Source organism: Trichoderma atroviride, chromosome 3, assembly GCF_020647795.1.
Source record: "Trichoderma atroviride chromosome 3, complete sequence".
Classification (NCBI taxonomy): Eukaryota; Fungi; Ascomycota; class Sordariomycetes; order Hypocreales; family Hypocreaceae; genus Trichoderma; species Trichoderma atroviride.
In genome coordinates this window covers 3,238,804-3,260,420 of record NC_089402.1, presented here as the reverse complement: position 1 = coordinate 3,260,420, position 21,617 = coordinate 3,238,804, and the positions used below count along the sequence as shown (strand labels likewise).

Sequence of the window (21,617 nt, the reverse complement as noted above, 5' to 3'; positions counted from 1 at the left end):
GCAGTCCCTATTTTTCTTCCCACCCCTTGGCGAGATTACCAGCTCACGAAAACTGACTCGAGCTGAATGTAACCGTATGCCGCATTTACTGGGGATTTCCTCATTCGCCGCTGCAGCCATTAATCTCCCTGAGCACTCGAGTCTTACCTGCTCCCAGTCTGTCCCTAATTGCCTGACAATTCTTTGGTTCAAGTAAAGTCTAAGAGGATTACTACATAGGTACACATCACTAAAGTGCACATACCTATATATACACCAGGAGCTAAGTTCAAGGAATTTTATTCAGGATAACTGCAGAGAAACTGCTCAACTAATAATGAATAGCATTGTTATCATAATATTAAATCAATACACATACCAAGCCTGTGTCAAGGGCAGCGTAGTCGCTGGCTCAGCACTGCACACCTGCCCGTCGGCTTCGACGACATAGCTCTCTGGATCGACCCTCATCTTGGGCATAGCATCGTTGAAGCGCATGTCCCGCTTTGATACGGTGCGGCATCCCTTGACGGCCTCTACACGCTTGCGTAGGCCGTACGACTCGATGGCTCCAGAGGTGATGGATTCATTTGACACAAAGAGGATGCTGGTTTGCGGCACGAGGGGAGCGAACATGGGACGGGCGATGATGGGTTGAACTGTGGGAATGGAGGCATTGGGGTCGCCCTAGAGAATTGAAGTGTTAGTTGAATAGAAAATTATCATCATATCACCCAGTGGGAGGTAGGTTTGTGCAGAGACTAACCATCTGAGCCAAGGCAATGAGTCCGCTCTTGATCACCAGCGACGGCTTCGTGCCAAACCAAGCTGGATCCCAGACCACCAAGTCTGCCAGCTTGCCCACCTCGACGCTGCCAATGATATGGCCGAAGCCCTGTGCCAGGGCCGGATTGATAGTATACTTGCTCACGTAGCGCTTCACCCTAAAGTTGTCGGCGCCCGTTCCAGCATCTTCTTCCAGGGTGCCCCTCTGCGACTTGTTCTTGTCGGCTGTATTCCATGTCCTGAGAATGACTTCACCACACCTTCCCATGGCTTGCGAATCGGAGCTCATCATGCTGATGGCGCCGAGGTCGTGGAGCACATCCTCTGCAGCGATGGTCTTGTCACGGATTCGACTTTCAGCGAACGCAACATCCTCGGGGATATCCTTGGAAAGGTGGTGGCACACCATGAGCATATCCAGGTGCTCGTCAAGCGTGTTGGAAGTGTAAGGTCTGGTAGGATTAGTCGATGAGGGAAGCACATAGGGGTGCTCGACCACGGAGATGATGTCTGGGGCGTGGCCGCCACCTGCGCCTTCAGTATGATACGTGTGGATGGTGCGGCCCTTGAAGGCTTCAATGGTGGACTCGACAAAGCCAGACTCGTTTAGCGTATCAGTGTGGATGAGACACTGGACATCAAGCTCGTCGCAAACCGTGAGGCATGAATCAATTGCTGCCGGCGTACTGCCCCAATCCTCGTGCAGCTTGAGACCGCAAGCTCCAGCGGCAATCTGCTCACGCAGGGCAACAGGAGAGCTGTCGTTGCCTTTGCCTGTAATTCCAATATTCAAAGGCAGCTCATCGCAAGCCTGGAGCATCTGGCGCATATAGTTTTTCCCCGGAGTACAAGTTGTCGCATTGGTGCCAGCACTTTGTGATTATTAGATGCGTCGGATGTGTAAGTGAAAAGGAGCGTATGCGACTTACCTGGGTCCAACACCGCCACCCAGCATCGTGGTGATGCCTGACGCCAGAGACTCATTCGCTTGCTGTGGGCAAATAAAATGGATATGAGTATCAATGCCACCGGCCGTGATAATTTTCCCTTCACCAGCAATAACATCAGTGCAGCTACCAACGACCATTCCAGGCGTGACGCCATCCATGACATCGGGGTTGCCTGCCTTGCCAATTCCTACAATGTGGCCATTCTTGACTCCAATGTCGGCCTTGTAGATGCCTGTCCAGTCAACCACAAGCGCGTTGGTCACCACCAAGTCCAAGGAATCAGCGTCTAGCCGTCCAGATGCTTGTCCCATGCCCTCTCGCAACGTCTTGCCGCCACCAAACTTACACTCATCACCATATACAGTGTAATCCTTCTCGACTTTGATCCAAAGGCTGGTGTTTCCTAAGCGAACTACATCGCCGGTTGTGGGGCCGAACATTGTCGCATATGCGGCGCGATCTATCTGGAAACCGTCGATGTGGGCAGAATCAGCAAAAGGCTCTGGCGTGTGCGCGAAGCCGGCCTTCTGAAGACTCTCAACAATGTCATTGACTCTCCATAGCTCCAAGCCTCCAGTGGCGAGGTTATTTCCTCCGCGAATGACCTTGTTGCCCCCAATTTCAACAAGCGTCACTGTCTTGGTATCTCCGGGCTCGAAGCGGACTGAAGTCCCCGCAGGAATATCAAGGCGATGTCCATATGCCTTTTCACGATCAAAGTCTAGCTGCGGGTTCGTCTCGATGAAATGATAATGCGAGCCCACTTGAATAGGTCGATCGCCCTTGCTTGTCACCCTGAGCTTGACCCTCTTGCGATCCTGGTTCAGCGCAATCTTGCCCTTGACGGCCACAACCACGCCGGGCCGCGAAGTAGGCTCATACTCCTCTGGAGCCGCAAGAGGAAACAAGCTGGCATCTGGAATAGGCAGAAAGCTTCCGTACAGAGCTCGAGCAAGGTCACCGTCGTCTGTACGGATTGGGTTGTGGACAGTCACCAGATAGGTCCCCATTGGGAATGTGCCTTCAACCTGGATTTCGGTCAGAGTAGCACAGACAGAAGGCTGGACATGGCGACGGCCCAGCATGGTAGAGCCGATGTCCATGAGATCTGCGACGCTGTGGTTGCCATCGCGGATGAGTTCGTGCAGGTTGTTTGCAATGAGCGCCTGTTGGTAGTAGGCTGAGTTAGCATGGCTTTTACCGATTGGTTGTATACATGCTGCAGAGATTCAAACTCTAGATGCTGAATGATAACAGCAGATAGCGAGTCAAGATCCAATTCCGTACCGTTGCTTCGCTGTAGTTCAGCTTGACGCCTCTGGCAAGCCGCTTCTGCGCCAGAAAGCCCACCTGCGAGATGACGAGCTTGTCGAGCTGTAGGCCGATGGTTAGGCGCGAGATCCACTATAGCTCTGGGGACAGGACAGTGTCCGGCGCACCTCTTTTGGAACCAGACGCATTGTACCACGTCACGCAGCTTCTGATACGACAAATTCTGATTATGGGAGCAGTCGATTGAGCTGTAGGAAAGACAAAAAGCCTGGCACCTGGGTGTAAATCAGAGCCTGAGCTGTCATGCAGCCTTTCCCCGCAGAAGCGATGCTTGACGCTGAACCTTCAGTGTCTAGGCATAGATAAGGACGGCTGATACGGGCGGTAGCTGTTACGTATCCGCCCGTCAAGGCATTCGCCTTTATCTTTGCACCAAGAAGCTATGCACTGTATCAATTGAGGCCCAGCGCTATTCTTACAACGAGCGATTATAAAGATGAAGTGTAGACATCGTAGTTATGCGAGCCATTTATTTCACAAAGGAGAGTTAGAAAAAGCCCAGACTGGCCATTACTATCAAGGCGTCTTATAAAGCATGGGACCCATTACCAGGCGTGTTCACCACTGCCATATAAAACTAATATAAAAAAAGAAGGCCAAATACTCCTCATACCTAGGCATTTTCAACTGCTGAATACAAAGTAATGATATCTATCTTTAAGCGTCTTGCGCAAGCCAATCCAACCCCCTCCCCAACGCCGGTACAATCAGTAATACTTCAGTAAACCATGTCTCCCAATTACCCAAGGCCGCCCAAAAATAACAAGAACGAGGCCAGCCTATCAAACACCCAAAAAGATTAGAGAAGAAACAAGAAGAAAAAAAGAAAAAAAGAAAAAAAAGCCACTCCGAATCATCTCAATTTATTCCTCTTCAATCTCATCATCCCATTGATCCTTCTCCTTCTTGATTAGCTCGGCCATCTCTTCAGGCTTAAAGATGGAGCTGTCGGGGTCTTCGACTCGTGGAACCTTGTTCAAATTCTCCCCGTCAAAGACAGATCCGATCGTATCGATCCATCTCCTCCGCCGCTCCATCAGCGTCTTGGTCAGGTCTCCTATTCCTGGCCGCGCCATGCCAGCTGCTCCTCCAACAAAATGGCTACCTCCGCCTGCGCCTCCAGGGCGTTTAGACTTCTTGCTCTTGCCCATTGTTCGCGTGCGCTTCAGATAGGCAGCGTTGACTTGCGAGTCCAGATCCTCAAGAATGGTTTGATACTCCTGATGTGCCATCCGCTCCCTAATCAAATCCATCAGTCGTGCTTTGCGCGCACCATTGACGAGCATCTGCTCTTTCAGCCTGGCCTGCAGTAAGCGCAGTCTACCCGCGACCTCATCGTCATAGTGGCCATCATATTCGGTTTCAATGCCTTCTTGAGGGAGAAAGCCAATATGACGAAGCTCCTGCTTGAGTCGCTCCTCAACCTGGGCATATTCAAGCTTTGGATGTGTAGCCTTTTTCCATGCTTCCGAGGATGACTCGGTCATAAACGTAGCCGGGGGCACCGGGCTTGATTTATCCTCCGCGACTCCATTCGGTTCATCTCCATTAATATCTCCATTCATGCTGACGTCGCCATTTGTGATACCGTTAGTGGTGGGTTTATCATCAGATGAAGGTATTCGCGACTCAGGGCGCAGTGCCTGCAATAATCGCGCCGCAAGGGGGCCGATAGACAACGCATCCGTCTCAGCTACACTATCATTCATGTTATCAATGGTACCACGAGGCTGGTTTGGAGGCAGCTTGTCACGGTTCTGTTGAGGCGTGTCGATTGACATGGCACCGTCCTCTTCAGCCCAGATCTCAGTGTAGTGTCTTTTGCCGCGCTTTGGCATGACAAACGGCGATACGCGATCACTACGCTCTCGCAGAAATGCCAAGTCTTCTTCGGAGAATGGGCGGAAGTACGGATCAATATATGTCGAGAACGTTGAAAAATTGATCTGGCTGCTCGGTTTTGTATTACTGAAATCTTTGTCCGGGGGGTCGCCGGCAATCAAGTCGGCAAGGTCGCTCTTGGGATATACGGCGACGGAGTAAATTTTTTTTCTCTCCTCGTCGGGCATACCATTATAGGTAGGTAGAATTTCGTAAACCGTGGGGTCTGGAAACGTCGATGGATCGTCGCCAAAGGTTTGCGCTTGAGGGAGTTCACGCCTTGGAGGCGCTCCTTCATCTTCTGAGCTCTCTTCCTCCTCCTCTTCTTCCTCTTTCTTGGGCTTCTCGTCGGTTTCCATGGCGTTGGGAGATGCCCCTCCTGCTATGGGAGAGAGCGAAGAACTGGCGTCGTCGTTGTCGCGCGCGTGCTTTCGCTTTGGATCCCTCACCGGAGAGGATTGATCTGTTTCATGTAGTTAGTATCGTGTACCCTGAGATGCGAATACTCATGCGCTCGCTGTATTGGGTTGTAGACATACCATCGCCGGCTGCATCGGTGCCCTTCTTTCTCTTGTGCTTGGGCCTCTTCGAGTCTTGATCCCTCACGTCAATACGCATATCCTCGGGGCGCTTTTTCCTTTCGTCGGCGAGATATCTCATTCCTCGGTCATAGAAAGTGGAGCGTTTTTCCATAATGTTGACCAGCGTCTTGAGCTTCTCAAGCATGGCGTCAACGCTCCGCGACTCGGGAACTGGAGCGCTGGAGGCGCTTTGGTCCACCAGGTTGTCAAAGGTAAGATTCGAAAACAATATGACTCTAGTATCGAGATAATCGGGGTCGTAAAACTCCTGTGGTGGAAGGGCCGAAGCTGGGGCCGGGACCGGCGTCGAGTTTCGGCTCTGTTTCTGCATGGCGGCCGAGTTCTTCTTGCCGGTGCCCTTCTGCCCAGATCCGGGAGGCATGATGGCGATGTTAGAGTGCAAGTGCTATGAATTCATAGATGGCGCTGCAGGTGTGTTAAATGCCGGCGTTGAATCTCACGAGTGAAGGCCTGCGCTGTGTTTGCCAGCGATGGAACAAAAGCCCATGTTCGCGCGTCTAAGTATCATGTAAGTGCGTAAAGTAGCGTCATGAATGGGGGGTGTCGTGATCAAGACAAATGCGCTCGGAAGCGGAGTTTTTCCGGATATATGGTTACGTAATCTTCAAATTTCCAGAGATAAGAGTAGCAAGTGATAGTATGATGAACACTCAAGAATGATTCAACATGAATAGCCTATTATTCGTGTCGATACAATAGCTTTGTTTATGTACCAACATGCAGTAGCAAAAGCCATTGATGCGTATTTTGAAGCACAGCCAAACGTTCACTTCAAGTTCAGCTCAGCTCAGCCATGCTGGCCGGTGAAGCTACCCCACCATCTGGAGACGGCATCAACAGCTGAAACACCTACCCTATTGCATTCCGCATTTGCTGCGCTGTTTGATGTGAGCTGACCAGTCGAAGGAGTCTCTTTCCGTGCCCTTCAATGCTGCGATTTGGCAACTCGGATCGCTGCCGATAGCTGGCGCCCAGTGGCAAATATCCCATGACGATCATTTATATGTCCATAACGCTGCTGTTCCTCTCAGGTGAAACGTTCCTACGGACCAAGCTTTCCATTGCATGTGCTGGGGGTGCTCTGCTTGATTGGCGGTTCCCCAGACAGGAACTAACTCCACTCGCTTGACACTACGCAAATAGCCTGAGTGTGTGGATGTGAGAATCCAGGGACTGTCAATCTTAGCTTGGAATTGGAGCACGGGGCCGTTGAGGACCCTGAGGCGCATTCTGCCGGCGCCATTCTTTGTCGCTCATTTGGAGATGCCGCAACTGTGGGTGGATGGAGCCGGGTGCTTTCACTGAATCGTGAGGGTTTCCATAACTCATGATGTTACCTGCGAAACTACTTGTCATGAAGCAATGCAATGATAATTGCTGCTGCCAATGCAGACGTGCCGTGCGGGCAAGAAAAAGCCATGACATCAGCCGGACCTGTCGTGATTCCCCACGCCGGAATCCCAATGGCATCTGAAATCCATCCACGTATCCCCCACTCGTCTGGCGCCCCCGCTAACATGAAGGCAGCTAGAGCTATTCGCGATGAACCCGTAGGCAAAATACGGCCTTGCAAATGCTACCCACAGAGCTATCGAAGGGGAAGTGCTCGCTTGACCGTGCAAACAAGGAACCATCGCTGACCCGTCCGGATCCTTGAATGAAGTACCGCATGGAGCTATCCCGATGGCGTTACTACAGGATAGAATATGGAGCAGCTTCTTTGCTCGCCTCAACAATTTGCACGTGTATGCCCAACAATACGCTACCCTGGCGCAGCTCAGTGTCCAAGCATGTGGTTCAGTCATTGGCCAATACCGTCGTGCTCGAACCGCGATTTCCACCTTTCGTTCGCGCGCTACCCATGGCTCGAGACAGCTGCAAGCCGTTGTACAAGACGATGATCCCTGACACCTGAGTGGAGGTCCCTGCGCTCTGTTCTCGTTGACAGGAAGCTTTTGGCATGTGATATGCGCATGGTTACTGCGAAGTCGTTGTATGGAGTGTGTTCTACGGTGTACTGTGTTCGCTCCTCTGTCGACTAGCTGGCTTTCACCAATTGAAACCCAGCACGGCCGGGGAGATGTGTCTCCTCTGACCCAGTGTCGCCCAAGGATATCCAAAGATAATGCTGCCCGCACTCCAAGGTGGGTTGGTACGTCTGGTGTCACCCCAAGGAGCTCGCTTCCAGTCAACACAGCAGTGGGTGTAGTTGTAGCTGAGCTGCTAGGTGCTCATCATTGTGTACATGGGCAAAGCCAAATCCCCCGTGTATTTATCCTGTCCTTTCCTGCTCCTTTTCTTGCTCCTTTTTTCTCTTTCAATTTCATCTTTTCGTCATTTTCAACCCATTTCTATTACTGGATTCAACACCAATCCTTAACCCGCGATCATTACTTTTACTTTATTCTCTCAAAAAGTAAAATGAGAGAATATCATGGCTTTTCCTGTACCTCTCACTGATTCACCGCAATTTATGAATTTATTTGCTAAATGATTTCTCCTCCTAGGGTGGTAACATAAACATTTTGCCTTTTGGCAACGAGATTAATCCTCTATATGCTGGAATAGCAGCCACTGTCCTAGGTGGTCTTTGCATCTCCGGCTTGGTTGCCTCTCGAGGCACCGGGCAAAACAATGATTCGCCTAGCGTTATCAGCTCGTTTTTCCTCTTTTTCTATTCTTGCTTCATCAAACCCCACCAGGGCGATTCCAAGGCCTCCCAGCAGGACGCTCTAGAGAGCTTCTACAAGAAGCAAGCCGGGGTTTATGATGCCACTCGCAAGGTCCTTCTTCGCGGTCGCGAAGACATGCTGGCCCTTGTTGCTGCCCAGCTTGAGGCGAAAGCCGAGACGGCTGCTGACGGCAACAAGACCAAGCGTATTTGGGTTGATGTAAGAGACTCCATTGCTGAATCTTATCTCGGCAGCGAAATACCGCCAGATATAAGATATCGGACAATATAACTAACACCAAAAACAGGTCGGAGGCGGCACTGGCTGGAATATTGAAGCCATGTCGCAGTTTGTCGACGTCCCCAACTTCTTCTCTAGTGTCTACCTCGTTGACTTCTCTCCGTCTCTCTGTGAAGTGGCAAAGAAGCGGTTTGAGAGACTTGGTTGGAAGAATGTTCGAGTTGTCTGCCAGGATGCTCGCAAGTTCCGCCTGGAAGATTATGAAACTGACTTGCCTGGGCGTCAAATCGCCCCAAGATCCCCTGCGCTCAGCTATCTCACCCAGCAACGCCAGGACTATGGAGGCGCTGACTTGGTCACTTTCTCATACAGCTTGTCCATGATTGTAAGTCTGAAAAAGGGTTATTTCATCGACTATCCATTAACTCTCATTTAGCCGGACTACTATTCTGTGGTCGACTCTGTGAACTCGCTATTGGCTCCTCATGGCATTCTGGGAGTGGTTGACTTCTATGTCCAAAACCAGATCGACTTCTCTTTCCGCAACTACACCGGTGGCCTTGTGGATCGTCATGTCAACATGCTATCCCGAAACTTCTGGCGTGCCTGGTTTGACATTGACCGTGTTGGTCTTGAGCCCGGCCGCCGTGATTACCTCGAATACAAGTTTGGTACCGTTCTCAACTTCAACTTCAGAAACCGCACTCTTGGCTACATACCATACTATGTCTGGGTTGGATGCCAAAAGAAGCCGTTTTCGGCATCAAGCCTGCCTCATGAGATTATTGAGCGCATTGATGCGTTGGCCACGGAGTCGCCCTACCTGTACCCTGCCAACCAGGGGGATGCTCTGACCCGTGCGATTGAGAGATCTGCACCAGAGATTCGCTCCAAGGCTTTCATCACTGCGGTCGAGAATCTGTCTGCCAACTTGCCTCTTCCCTCATTCTTCTACCAAAACCACCACTGGCGCATCTACTATGACGACAGGCTGCAGAAGCACACCCAGTTCAATGACGAGTACATCTATGCGTTTACCTGGGAGGATGCCCGCGTTGACGAGCGCCTGCTGAAGCTTGGTCCTGATGACAAGGTCCTTGCCATCACTTCCGCTGGAGACAATATCATTTCCTATCTTGCCCAGAGCCCTGCCCGTGTCCATGCTGTTGACCTCAATCCTACCCAAAATCATCTTCTGGAGCTCAAGGCTGCCGCTTACACGGCGTTGCCATATGAGGATTTCTGGAAGATTTTTGGTGATGGAAAGCACTCTGCCTTCCGTGAGCTGCTTCTTACCAAGCTGTCTCCCCATCTCTCCGGCCGCGCATTCCAATACTGGCTCAAGAACATCCACGTCTTCCAGAACAACAAGGGATATGGTCTCTACGACACTGGCGGCTCTCGTCATGCCATTCGTGCTTTCCGCTGGATCTCCCGTATCTTTGGATTGAAGTCTGCTGTTAAGAAGCTGCTCGAGTCTCGCACCTTGAACGAGCAACGAGAGATGTGGCGCAACAAGATCCGACCCGCTTTGCTCTCTAAACTCATCTGCAACTTGGTCGTCTCGCAAGAGAGTTTCCTCTGGGCCGCTCTCGGTGTCCCCAAGAACCAGCTCGCGATGATTGAGAAAGACCATGCCGAGTCTGACCTTGTGAAGCAGGGTAAGGCAAAGAATAGTCGTTCTCACGCTATCTGGCACTACATGGTCAACACACTGGATCCCGTTGCTGAAGAAACTCACATTGGCACTGACAACCCCTACTACTATGTCTGCATGGATGGCAAGTTTTCGCGCAAGTGCCACCCCGAGTATCTCCGCCCTGAGGTTCATGCCAAGCTCTCACGCCCCGGTGCGTTGGACGGACTCCGTATTCACACTGATGAGCTCGAAGAGGTCATTGCCCGCATCACCCCTGGAACTCTTACTGTCGCCGTCATTATGGACAGCATGGACTGGTTTGATACCGGCTCTCAAGCGGCTGCTGCTCAAATTAGCAAGCTCAACAGAGCGCTCAAGATGGGCGGCCGTGTCCTCCTTCGTACATCTGCTTTGAGCCCCTGGTACATCAAGGTCTTTGAAGCCCACGGGTTCACTGCCCAGTGTCACGGATCCAGAGTAGATGGCGCATGCATTGATCGCGTAAACATGTATGCCAGCTGCTGGATCTGCACCAAGTCTGAGAACTTGCCCCCGCCTACTCCTGAGTTTGATCGCATTGGAGGAGGCGACATTACTAGCCTGACTATTTAAAATTGATGTATACGATTGGATTGATGGTTGGTTGAAAAAATGAGTTTGGGGGTATCGTCCAACACTGTACCCAAGGAATTGAGAATGGTGCGCAATTCTTATATGAATAGGGACAAAACTAGGAGTGTTTCATCTCATAGCACAAGAATGAAAGTCAATAAACAAATAAATAAAGCTATAAATGATGATTTGAACCATTTGATTGATTAAATGACTATTGTGTTTGAATTGTAGTAGGATTTAAATGGTGCTATTGTATTGATTACCCTTGTCGCATACTGCCGCTGCAACTTCTTACATGCAGCAAGGTAGTAGTCTCGCGCTGACGTACAACTCGGAACTCTACATCCAAAAGGGGTGATACAAAGAAAGAAAAGGAAAAAAAGAGCAACGAATAGAATGAAAGTAGATGAAACCTAAAAGAACAATACAGAAAAAAAAAAAAAAGGCACTGGCGCTGATAAGCAAAAAGTCACAAAAAAGAAGCAAAAAATGTAACTCTTCTCCGTAGAGATATCTCTCCGGGGACGGAGTCGAACCGCCGACATTCTGATGAGATGTTATCCATTACAGTCAGACGCCATGAACCAACTAGACCACCCAGAGGTAGAAGAGTTATTAGGCGTCTTGGGTATTTAGTATATAAGCTTACGACGGCGTAAGGATTCGAAGGCGGGACGGCGGCTTATTTATGTGGGGTTGGAAGGAGTTGGTGGGTTTTGGGCTTGCGTTTGTGGTATTCTTCGTGGGGCGGGATAATGTCGTAATAACTGTGCAATGGGGCTGGTCTTTGGGGGAGTTTTGGAGGACTCAAGTGCGGTTGTGGGGAGATTTGGAATATAGTTTGGTGGTTGATTGTTAGTGGTTGAAAAGTACAGTAAAACGAATAGACTAGGAAGAAATTGGATGTGTCCTAGCCGACTATAAAACCATGGGACAGAGTAGAGCTAGGTATCACCAGTTCCGTGGTACAAACAAATAGCAACGGGGTAATAAAAGGAAGGATTAATGAGAAACGAAACTCGAATCGATAGTGTTATACATTTGCTTCTTTTTTCATAGTACTTCTATACAGGCGCTCACAACCTTCTTCGGCGAAATGGCGCATAATATCAGTTACAAAGTACCAGCCCTCCAACCTAATGATTCACTCCCTGAAATCAGCTATAAGACATGTCGAAGTCATCTTTCATTTCTTTCATTCCCTTTTTTGCCCCCTCTTTGATATCCCACCTTATGCCTTCCAGATTCTCTTGATAGCCTCAGTGACGCCAACGTCATTGGTCTCAAACTCGTACAAGCCAACGCCAACAGTGACAGTTGCCAGGTTCAGGCCCCACCAGAAGAACTTTCGCAGGCCCGGGTAGGTTCGCTTGGGAATGTAGTCAATGACGACGGACTGGAAGCCGATGTGGGAGTGCAGGAGGACGGCGGAGCACAGGATGGCGTCGGTGGTGGGGTTGAGAGAGCCGGCGGCAAAGGGCGCAATGGAGAGAGGCACGAGGCCGGCGGCGAGGAGGCGCTCAAAGGTCCAGTGGTATGAGCCGTCGACGGCGCTGGGGTTGGGGATGGGGACAGGATCGTTGACTGTGTTCGGTTAATATCGTGGTTCTTTGGCATGTGAGAGTCACGGTGCCTTCGGTCGCATACCTGTTCCCTCAATTCGCTCTGTGAAAAGTAGACATGTTAGCATAATTCAGGCCCAGCGTAGTATTGTGTTGCAAATCCGGGGATTCTCACGAGGTCCGGGGGGCAGAATGGCCGAGCGCTGGGCAGAGCTGTGGAAAGCCGCAGCCTTGACGGCATTGTTTCGGAACGCAGGCTTCGCCGCCAGCGCCGTCTGCCGCAGCACGGAAGATCGCATAATAGACGCCATTTTCGATGCAAACAAAGTTCCCGGTTGCGATTGGAATAGCAGTTGGCGCCCAAGTCTCGAGTCGGCAGACGCTTCGCGCAAGCTACAGGGCGATTCGAGTCGGGATGACGGGCAGCAAAGACGTTGATTTCTCTGCTACGCAAACCGGACGGGAGAGGTATTGCCGAGGATCTTGAATTGCGAGCTCCATGATTGGCTGCGCCGGTTCCGAAGCCCGCGAGCCGGGGCGCAACAACGTGGTGCCGTGCTAGAGCACCAGGGCGCTTCTGATTGGCCGGCTTTTAGAGATCGCATGTGAATTTTCGTGCTCCATATTGAAAGTCATCAAGGTGGGATGAACTTTTTGGAGGGTCCGGTACTCTTCAGCCCGCGCAGTTGTCCTCAAGGCTCGATAATGTGGGCATAACAATTGGGGAGGATTTTATTTGTTTTTGTTTCTAGCTTTTATTGGCTTCGCTCGGGCCAACACTGTCGACAATGGCACCCCAAACAGCGATATCGAAGACGCTGCTCGCCATGCGATGCGCCGGCTCACGACAAATTCGAAAATCCGCCTGGGCTTTGGGCCGAATTCAGAATGCGCGCGGCATTGCTACTTCGTATCTGGAAAAGGTGGCCGAGGGCAACAAGCGCTGGGAGGAGAGAGCGGTGAAAATACAAAACGGCGAGCTGCCGCATGTGTGGGATGTCCTCGACGAGAGAGGCTACATTAAAGATGTCGCGGGGTATGCACTGGACTCAGCTTCGACGTTACTTGGTTTGGAGAATCGACTAAATATCTAATACTGTCTATAGGACCCCCGAAAAGATCAAAGAGCTCATGCGAGTCAAGAGAATAGGAGCCTATGTCGGAGTTGATCCTACCGCCGACTCTATGCATGTCGGACACTTGCTTCCCATGATGCCCCTCTTCTGGCTGTGGTTCCACGGCCACCCGGCTGTGACCCTTCTTGGCGGCGCGACTGCTCGAATTGGCGATCCTACCGGCCGCTTGCAATCCCGAGAGATTATGTCGAACTCGGATATTTCGAAAAACGTCACAAAGATACACTACCAGCTGTCGAGATTATGGCATAACGTGGCGGCGCTGAGGGACAAGTACGGCTTCGAAAAGGACTGGGCGGCGAAACAGAGCCTGCTCAACAATGGCATGTGGCTGCAAGGCTTGACCATGTACGATTTCACCAAGAGGCTGGCGCGACACACCCGAATCGGACCCATGCTGACGCGCGATACGTAAGTGATAATTTACATCTTTGAAGCTGATTTTCAAAGCTAAACAACCCGGTATTAGTGTGAAGCGAAAAATGACAGAGGGAGACGGCATGTCCCTGGGCGAATTCATGTACCCCCTGTTCCAGGGCTGGGATTTCTGGCACATGTACCAGAAAATTGGCGTTCAAATGCAAATCGGTGGCTCCGACCAGTACGGAAACATCGTTGCCGGTATCGACGCCTTGAAGGTTATCCGAGAATCCGAGGAGATGCCCGAGATGAGGATTCCTCCAAACTGGACAAACGAAGCCGTCGGCTTCACCGTACCGCTACTGACGGATTCTGCTGGTGTCAAGTTTGGCAAGAGTACGGGTAATGCGATCTGGCTGGATGAGTTCAAGACGACACCCTTCGAGCTCTATGGGTACTTTATGCGCCGACCTGATGAGGATGTTGAGAAGCTTCTCAAACTATTCACATTCATGCCCATGAGCAAAATCCAGCAAGTCATGGTCGAGCACCAGGCTGATCCGTCCAAGCGCATTGCCCAGCACACTCTGGCATTCGAGGTCCTATCCCTGGTACACGGCTCACAAAAGGCCGTGGAGGAGGCCCAGCAGCACCAGTTCCGCTTCGGCGGCCAGCTCCCCTATTTCGTCAAAGAGCCCAAGCCAGAGACGGGCATTCTGACGCCAAACACCGCGCCAAGGAAGGACATTGAACTTCCCCAAGCCGTTCTGAGGCTCTCTCCAGCAAAGCTTCTATACGCAGCCGGCCTCGCTAGCAGCGCCAGCGAGGGTCAGCGACTTGTCGTGCAGCAAGGCGCCTACGTGGCTGCTCGGCCTGGTCAGCAGCGGGGCCTCGTCCCGGGCAACCTGGACTGGACGCCCATGAAGATGTGGTTCCCCGAAGAGACGGCCAAGTTTGTCATTGACGAGCGTCTGTTGATCCTGCGCAAGGGCAAGCACAACATTCGAATTGTTGAAATCGTCAGTGACGAGGAGTGGGCAAAGAGCAAGAGAATATACCCCGGCCAGCCTTTTACCGGTGTCATCAGACAGGTCAAGGAGCAGTTGAGAGTCGAGGCGGAAGACAAGGGCGAGGATTTGACGCCTAGAAAAATCGTCGTGGAGCTCAACAGGAGGAAGAGAGAAGAAACGGTAAAAGTAGCAAACAACCCTGATATCGAGCTACCAAGGCCGGTGCCAACATGGCTTAAGCGGGGAAAAGTAAAGAAGAATAACTCCTCGAAGCGATAAGTCGATATTTTTAAAAGCTACCCTTTTTTGACGATTTACTACCTTGTATACTATTTTGGGGGGGTGGAAGGAAGGTGAGGGAGAAGCATGTATGATACGATGTAATGCAGTTTTTAGATCTCACGTACGATAAACCTAGATGGTGTATATAAAACGATGCTACTATTCAATTACTCCGTAACTCCCCTTGTAAATAATTATTTGTAAAACACGACGATGTCGCTTCTGGGAACAGGCAATGCCTTTAGTCTTTCCATGACCTGATCATTGGTCAAGTTCTGTTCTGTCATGATTTGATCCATGTTGTGGCATCCATCCGTATATTTCTGTAACGGATCTCCTCCAGCCAGCGGCTTGCTCTGTCCCGATGCCAGCGAGGCCAAGTACTGCTTTGAAACAACATACTTGTGCACGCGGTAGAGACAGCCCTTGATGACGCCAAATTGCACAAAACGCCTAATGTCGATATAAGACATGAGTTCAAATCCCATCTCCCTATGAATGTAGATCCACTCCTTGACGCTTTTTCCAGGCGCAAAAGCCGCCATGAACCGGATGAGCAGGTAATTGCTGACCCGCGCCCTGCCGTGAGACACGTAGCTAGCGCATTCGTCGACGATGCCGTCCACGTTGCGGATGAAGTCGTGGATGCCCGGACGGGGCGCGTAGCACGAGCCGAAGAAGAAGATGTCGAGGAGGAGGATGGTGTCGTAGTAGAGCAGGTGGCGGATGGCGATCTTGGCGAGATCGAGCGAGACGGAGGCCTCGTGGGCGATGCGGCGGACGTCGGAGACGCCGTCGATTTTGGCAACGACTTTTAGGAGGGTGATGTCCCACGTTGGATCGATGATGTCGTTGAATTTGGTCTTTGCGACGGGGACGTGCCAGCCCTGGACGGCGGGGGGGTTTGTGTGGTGGGGGAAGAGCTTCATATTGATGGTGCTTGCTTCATCTGGGAAGATGTTAGTGAAAAATGGCATTTGGAATGAAAAATAGCAATGGCGATGACACGTACCAACTGGAATCATACACTCTCCGTAGTTATTCAAGTCCTCCTTGACAATCTCAAGCAAACTCACAATCGGCCTCCTCGAGCCGTCGCCATCCGGGCCATTTGCCTCACTAAAGCTCAGGTACTCATTCTGCTTCTCCATTTCGGCAAATGTCTCGGCCAGACACCTCACGACGCGCTCATACGGGGTCTGGTCGCACTCGGCCTCGACCAGCAGGCCAAAGTTGAAGATGAACTCATTGCGCATATACTTTGGATTCCGAATGGCCACGGGGAACCCCAGGATGGTGTATTTGCCGTCGGGAGAGTTGATGGTGACATAGCGGTTGCAGAAGGCCTGGCGGGGGATGATGTACTCTTGCAGGACGTCAAAGTCGACGAGAGGAGGCCGCTGGCCGTCGGAGGACGTGATGCAGCCGGGAGGAGCCTGGGCGACGATTTTGGGACCTGAAAGGCTGTTTTTAGTGCTGATGAGCTGTTGGGGAGAAGCTCTGGAGTCTTACCTTCTTGAGGGAAGAAGCGAGCGTAGAAGATGCCTTGGATCATGGTGGTGTTTGCGCGTTCATGGCATGGGTGTAAGATGAAAGACCTCTGAGGCTCTTTAGGGCCGTTATACCATATTCGGCTGATGCTGATGCTTGAGCTGAAAGGGTGATGGGGTTTTTTTTACACGGATGTATTTACAGTACAACGCTATGTGAGATTAGTCTGTTGACTTGAGATGTGAAGTGAAGTTTAAGATGAAGAGGGAAGAGAAGGGAGGGGAGGTTGAGGTTTGAATAAGCTTTTCGGTGTGTCGTCTATCAGTGGCTGATTTATCGCGGTGAGGTCACGAAGGTTGAGGCTGCTACAGAGATGCGCAGTCCCCGCTAATGAGCCGCTAAACCAACAATGAAGCGTATATGCAATCCAATCTATAGCTGCGTTGTGTATATTGAAAATGCCATTTTTCTTGCCGGTAAATTTTTTTTTTTAATAAAAAATTTAATGCTAAATATAAGACGGATAAAATAACGTTGAGATCGTGATCTAAACCACGGTTGCCCTGTTCTACCTGTGGCCGCATCTTCGCGACGTTGGCACTGGTCTTCTCTGCAGCAAACGCTTATCCGTGGAAAGCGCTGTCGACAAACCGCCGCGGAGTTACTTGCAGTAGCTAGCGCCACAGTTTGACAGCCACTGTCCAATGTCTGGTCCTTTACGCGTATTCGTTGTAGAGGGCCGACAGTAGGGATAGAAGCGTGGCCACAGAAGCCAACGGACTGCGGTAGAACATTGAAGCCTCTAAAAGAAGGCTCGGTGCCTGTACTCCGTACGCCTGGACCTGTTGAAGCCCCGAGCCTCGGGCTCCGGCTTCTTTTATATCTTGCCTCTCTCGTTTCCAACATTCCACTGTCACCTCAAGTGCATACAGTATAATCACTCTTCAAAGGTTGTCATCCTTTCTGTGATAGGCTGTGCTGCCAATTCTTCATGCAGCTGCAGCCATAGTGCACCATCCTCCAGGCCTATCTGATAACAAGCACTAAAAGCGATCCCCCAAACGCGCCGCCTACAGGTGCTTCTGGGCGCCTGTCTAGAGACGCTGCGGCGCTAATAGTGCCCCATAGCAGCAACGTCGTACGGCGGCCCCACCAACCACAGGCAACAAGCCTCACTCCATTATTAACAATCGCAAATCTCGCCACAGGCTCGTCCACTCCCACCTGCTCATTCGATAGCCTGATCATCGGCCTGCCGTATTCTTTGGCCATTTGCTGCTACGCCCAGAATCCTTAACAAGCACGCTGTTATCCCTGCATCGGCTGAGCGGCGGCTCTCTGGAATATCTCTCACGACTCCACGTCTCGGACCATCGTCATCCTCTCCCCGCACAGCTCGCTGAATGGCTGATAACGCAGAGGCGGGCAGCGATGCCCAGATCACCTTCAGGGTCAAGACGTCACAGGATGGCACGCACACCATCACCATGGCCGAGTCGGCCACCGTCCTCGACCTCAAGACGAAGCTGTCTACGGCCGAGTTCGAGAATATCCCCGTCGACCGCCAGCGCCTCATCTACTCGGGCCGCGTCATGAAGAACGACGATACGCTGGCCACGTACAAGATCAAGCCCAACAACACCATCCACATGGTCAAGAGCGCGGCCAGCAACCCCAGCCAGCCAGCTTCATCGTCTACCCCGCCGCCAGCCGCTGTGCCAACCAACATGGCCTCTGGTACCGCCAATAACCCTCTTGCTGGCCTGACTGGAGCTAGATACGCTGGCCACCAGATCAACCTTCCTGGAATGGACATGTTTGGCCCAGACGGCGGCGTAAGTAAACCTATGCTTGGTATACAGCTGTAGAGCAGTTTTATCGCTAACGTTTGGGATGTGAACACACAGATGGGACCCCCCATGGACGAAGAGCGACTGCAGCGCATGATGTCCGACCCCAACGTGCAGCAGTCCATGAACGAAGCGCTGAACAACCCGGATTTTATTAATATGCTCATCGATTCGAACCCCATGCTTAGGAACATTCCCAACGCTCGAGAGCTCATTAATTCTCCCTTCATGCGACAGATGATGAGCAACCCGTCGATGATGTCGCAAGCTCTGCGGATGCAGCGGAATATGGGTCGATCCGAATCCGCATTCCCTGCTCCTGGAGCAACGGATACGACCCCGGCTGATGCGCCTGCGGCCGATGGCACAGCTGGCCAGGGAAACAACCAGCAGCAGAACCCATTTGCGAACCCTTTCATGATGCCAGGGCTTATGGGCGGTGCTGGCGGTGCTGGCGGTGCTCCTGCCATGCCCAACTTCCAACAGATGCAGCAGATGCTTCAGAACCTAAATGCCATGGCAGGAGGTGGTGCATTCCCGCCTCCGCCAAGCGGCACTCAGGCTGGCGCGGCGACGGGAACGACTGGCCAGCAACCCGCGGCGGAGAACCGAGGAACAGGAGGCGAAGCAGGTGCAGGTGCAGGACAAACCCAGGGCGGAGCGGCGGCGGCGGCGAACCCCTTTGCGGCCTTGTTCCCACCACCGGCAGCCGGGGGAGCCAATCCCTTTGCTCTGTCCCCGGAACAGTTCCAGCAGATGATGCAGGTGTTTGCCCCGCAAGCGGCCCCTTCACCACCAGACAACCGGCCGCCGGAAGAGCGCTACGCAGAGCAGCTCAGACAGCTAAACGACATGGGATTCTTCGATTTTGATCGAAATGTTGCAGCGCTGAGACGCAGCGGAGGAAGCGTGCAAGGAGCTGTTGAGCATCTGCTTGGCGGGGGCAACTAAGAGTGTTATGGTCGGCAGAGGAATCGAATATCCTGAAATCAGGACAAAAGCGTGAATAATGGGCATGTCAACATATTGAGTTATGGTGACCACACACACGATGATGGCGCAAGCTTGTGGCGCCTTTGAGTGAGGAGATTTATGGACGACACAGGCTTCTTTTTCTTTTGTTTCCTCCCCGCAGGAGCCGGATTTCAAGAGCTTGCGAGCATGGCAATCGGGCGCGATTCAAACAGTGTAATTGTTTTATTTTCAGTGACGACAATACAAAGTATGCGCACATGGAGAATTGATACAATGGTGATGGCGATGATGGCTGTGCATGCTTTGAATGGTGTTGGTGTTGTGGTATTCAATACATGGTAGCTCAAACCTATCGCGGTTTATGCCGGTGCAGTGTACGGCAACGCATCATTGAGATGATGGTAATACATGTATATAGATACTTGTGTGTATAGCCACGCCATGCAGAGCGGAAGTTGATGAATTAGAATCGAGTTACTAAACACACGGCCTTGAATTCTCTGTTGAATCTTGAACAAAGTCGGGAGCGTGGGGCAAGCCGTTTCGGCAAACAGCGCCGCCCGTCCGCGCCGAGCTTTTTCTGGAGATGCCTCGGCACCTCCTCCTATCTTAGCTGCGTACCCCGGATTTAGCTCTTACGGGGATCTTGAATCGGGGCGGCTGTTCATTTGCTGAGAGGCTTGAACTTTCTCTCTCTCTCTCTCTCTTCTCACTTTCATAAAAGGCTGGGAATATAGTTTCGTTTTTGTTCATCTTTCTCTCTTTTCTCTCTTTGAAACTAATTGTTGCCTTATCAAGTTGGTTGTCTTTGGTCAGTTGTCAAGATGCGCGGCATTGAGATTCAGAAATATGTCAAGGTACTATCGTCAAAACCTATTCCCATGGTATTGCAATGAAGTCTCTAGCTAAAAATGGAAAACTGCAATGAATACAGAGCCCCTCAGAGCTCATAGTAACCGATCTGGCCGATCCCGTGCCCAAAGACAACGAGTATCTCATCGAGGTGCACGCCGCGGCAGCCAACTTTTTCGATATCCTGCAAGTTCAGGGAAAATACCAGAACCAGCCACGTGAGCTCTTCTTCTTCTTCTCCCACCTCTTTCATGTTTTTTTTTTCGTCTGAAAACTAATGCTCATCTTTTAAATCATCAGCCTTCCCGTGGATCGCCGGTGCCGAATTCGCCGGCATCGTCACCTCCACGCCTCGCAAAGCCAGCAGCAGCAAGCCGCCGCGCTTCCCCGTCGGCACACGCGTCTTTGGTGCTGGCCAGGGCGCCTTTGCGACGAAGCTGTGCGTTAAGGAAGATGCGCTGCTGCCGGTGCCGGAGGGCTGGTCGTTCCGCGATGCGGCGGGCTTGTATGTGACGGCGCCGACGAGCTACGGCGCGTTGGTGGTGAGGGCGGGAGTCAAGGCTGGGGATGTGGTGCTGGTGCATGCGGCGGCGGGAGGAGTTGGGCTGGCGGCTGTTCAGGGTGAGTCTTTTTTTTTCTTTTGTTCTGTTTGTAAATGAGAAACAGGGTAATGTGTTGTGAGTGAGTGAGAGATGAGAGTGACTCTCTCACTCTCATCTCATACCATCACCATCAACTAACGCAAAATCGCAGTCGCCAAAGCCTTCGGCGCCACCGTCATCGCCACAGCATCCACCCCCCGCAAGCTCGAAATCGCCAAGTCCTTCGGCGCCGACCACGTCGTCTCCTACACCGACCCCGACTGGCCCGCCAAGGTCAAGAGCCTCACGCCAAAGTCCCGCGGCGTCGACATCGTCTACGACCCCGTCGGCCTCGTCGACAAGTCCACCAAATGCACCGCCTGGAACGGCCGCATCCTCATCGTGGGCTTCGCCGCGGGCGCCATTGAAAAGGTGGCCATGAACAAGGTGCTGCTGAAAAACATCTCGCTGGTGGGCATTCACTGGGGTGCGTATGCGATTCATGAGCGGGAGATGATTCCAAAGGTGTGGGAGGGGATCATGGGGTTGGTGAAGGAGGGCAAGATCAAGGGCACAGAGTATACGGATGAGGAGTTTGTTGGGCTGGATCGGGTCAAGGATGCGTTGGTGGCGCTGGGAGGGAGAGGGACTTGGGGAAAGGTCATCATCAAGGTTCCTCAGGAGGGCAATAGCCGGTTGTAAATGTTTAGATCAAGATAGACACGAGTCGAAGCATCCTTGGTTACTACCAAAAATACAATACAAAACAAAACAAAACATAACCGATATCATGGCTCATGTCTTTTGTATAGCATCTATCAA

General features: G+C 51.7%; 8 protein-coding genes and 1 non-coding gene across 10 annotated transcripts; 4 read left to right on the top strand and 5 right to left on the bottom strand.

Annotated features, from left to right (window-relative positions):
- Positions 1-262: 262 nt before the first annotated feature.
- On the bottom strand, positions 263-3,409 carry TrAtP1_006337 (uncharacterized protein). The gene is made up of 5 exons (XM_014082952.2): positions 3,155-3,409; positions 3,003-3,089; positions 1,695-2,881; positions 746-1,637; positions 263-666 (listed from the first exon to the last, which is right to left on the bottom strand). Exons 1-5 carry the CDS (start codon positions 3,173-3,175, stop codon positions 346-348), a joined length of 2,508 nt encoding a protein of 835 aa, XP_013938427.2. The 5' UTR covers positions 3,176-3,409; the 3' UTR covers positions 263-345.
- Positions 3,410-3,511: 102 nt separating this feature from the next.
- TrAtP1_006336 (uncharacterized protein) lies at positions 3,512-6,039 on the bottom strand. The gene is made up of 2 exons (XM_014082951.2): positions 5,468-6,039; positions 3,512-5,391 (listed from the first exon to the last, which is right to left on the bottom strand). Exons 1-2 carry the CDS (start codon positions 5,889-5,891, stop codon positions 3,911-3,913), a joined length of 1,905 nt encoding a protein of 634 aa, XP_013938426.2. The 5' UTR covers positions 5,892-6,039; the 3' UTR covers positions 3,512-3,910.
- Positions 6,040-6,216: 177 nt separating this feature from the next.
- On the top strand, positions 6,217-10,869 carry TrAtP1_006335 (uncharacterized protein). Of its 2 annotated transcripts, XM_014082950.2 has the most exons (4): positions 6,217-7,976; positions 8,038-8,421; positions 8,510-8,827; positions 8,879-10,869. In XM_014082950.2, exons 1-4 carry the CDS (start codon positions 7,965-7,967, stop codon positions 10,691-10,693), a joined length of 2,529 nt encoding a protein of 842 aa, XP_013938425.2. In that variant the 5' UTR covers positions 6,217-7,964; the 3' UTR covers positions 10,694-10,869. The 2 variants fall into 2 exon arrangements, with proteins under 2 accessions (XP_013938425.2, XP_065969163.1); XM_066113077.1 differs by having other exon boundaries at positions 6,217-8,421.
- Positions 10,870-11,211: 342 nt separating this feature from the next.
- On the bottom strand, positions 11,212-11,299 carry TrAtP1_006334. Its single transcript has one exon. It is a non-coding gene; the product is annotated as a tRNA-Tyr (tRNA).
- Positions 11,300-11,716: 417 nt separating this feature from the next.
- Positions 11,717-12,719, bottom strand: TrAtP1_006333 (uncharacterized protein). The gene is made up of 3 exons (XM_014083185.2): positions 12,434-12,719; positions 12,344-12,361; positions 11,717-12,280 (listed from the first exon to the last, which is right to left on the bottom strand). The coding sequence occupies exons 1-3, from the start codon at positions 12,567-12,569 to the stop codon at positions 11,928-11,930; spliced, it is 507 nt and encodes a 168-aa protein (XP_013938660.1). The 5' UTR covers positions 12,570-12,719; the 3' UTR covers positions 11,717-11,927.
- A 158-nt stretch (positions 12,720-12,877) lies between these two features.
- TrAtP1_006332 (uncharacterized protein) lies at positions 12,878-15,179 on the top strand. The gene is made up of 3 exons (XM_014082949.2): positions 12,878-13,294; positions 13,365-13,805; positions 13,864-15,179. Exons 1-3 carry the CDS (start codon positions 13,047-13,049, stop codon positions 15,041-15,043), a joined length of 1,869 nt encoding a protein of 622 aa, XP_013938424.2. The 5' UTR covers positions 12,878-13,046; the 3' UTR covers positions 15,044-15,179.
- On the bottom strand, positions 15,180-17,436 carry TrAtP1_006331 (uncharacterized protein). The gene is made up of 3 exons (XM_014082948.2): positions 16,559-17,436; positions 16,059-16,502; positions 15,180-15,995 (listed from the first exon to the last, which is right to left on the bottom strand). The coding sequence occupies exons 1-3, from the start codon at positions 16,599-16,601 to the stop codon at positions 15,241-15,243; spliced, it is 1,242 nt and encodes a 413-aa protein (XP_013938423.1). The 5' UTR covers positions 16,602-17,436; the 3' UTR covers positions 15,180-15,240.
- TrAtP1_006330 (uncharacterized protein) lies at positions 17,437-19,841 on the top strand. Its single transcript, XM_066113076.1, has 3 exons — positions 17,437-17,675; positions 17,746-18,372; positions 18,445-19,841. Exons 2-3 carry the CDS (start codon positions 17,941-17,943, stop codon positions 19,336-19,338), a joined length of 1,326 nt encoding a protein of 441 aa, XP_065969162.1. The 5' UTR covers positions 17,437-17,675; positions 17,746-17,940; the 3' UTR covers positions 19,339-19,841.
- Positions 19,842-20,186: 345 nt separating this feature from the next.
- Positions 20,187-21,497, top strand: TrAtP1_006329 (uncharacterized protein; the record flags this gene model as incomplete). The annotated part of the gene is made up of 4 exons (XM_014082947.2): positions 20,187-20,219; positions 20,297-20,432; positions 20,515-20,835; positions 20,968-21,497. 4 exons carry the CDS (start codon positions 20,187-20,189, stop codon positions 21,495-21,497), a joined length of 1,020 nt encoding a protein of 339 aa, XP_013938422.1.
- Between the last annotated feature and the right edge of the window lie 120 nt (positions 21,498-21,617).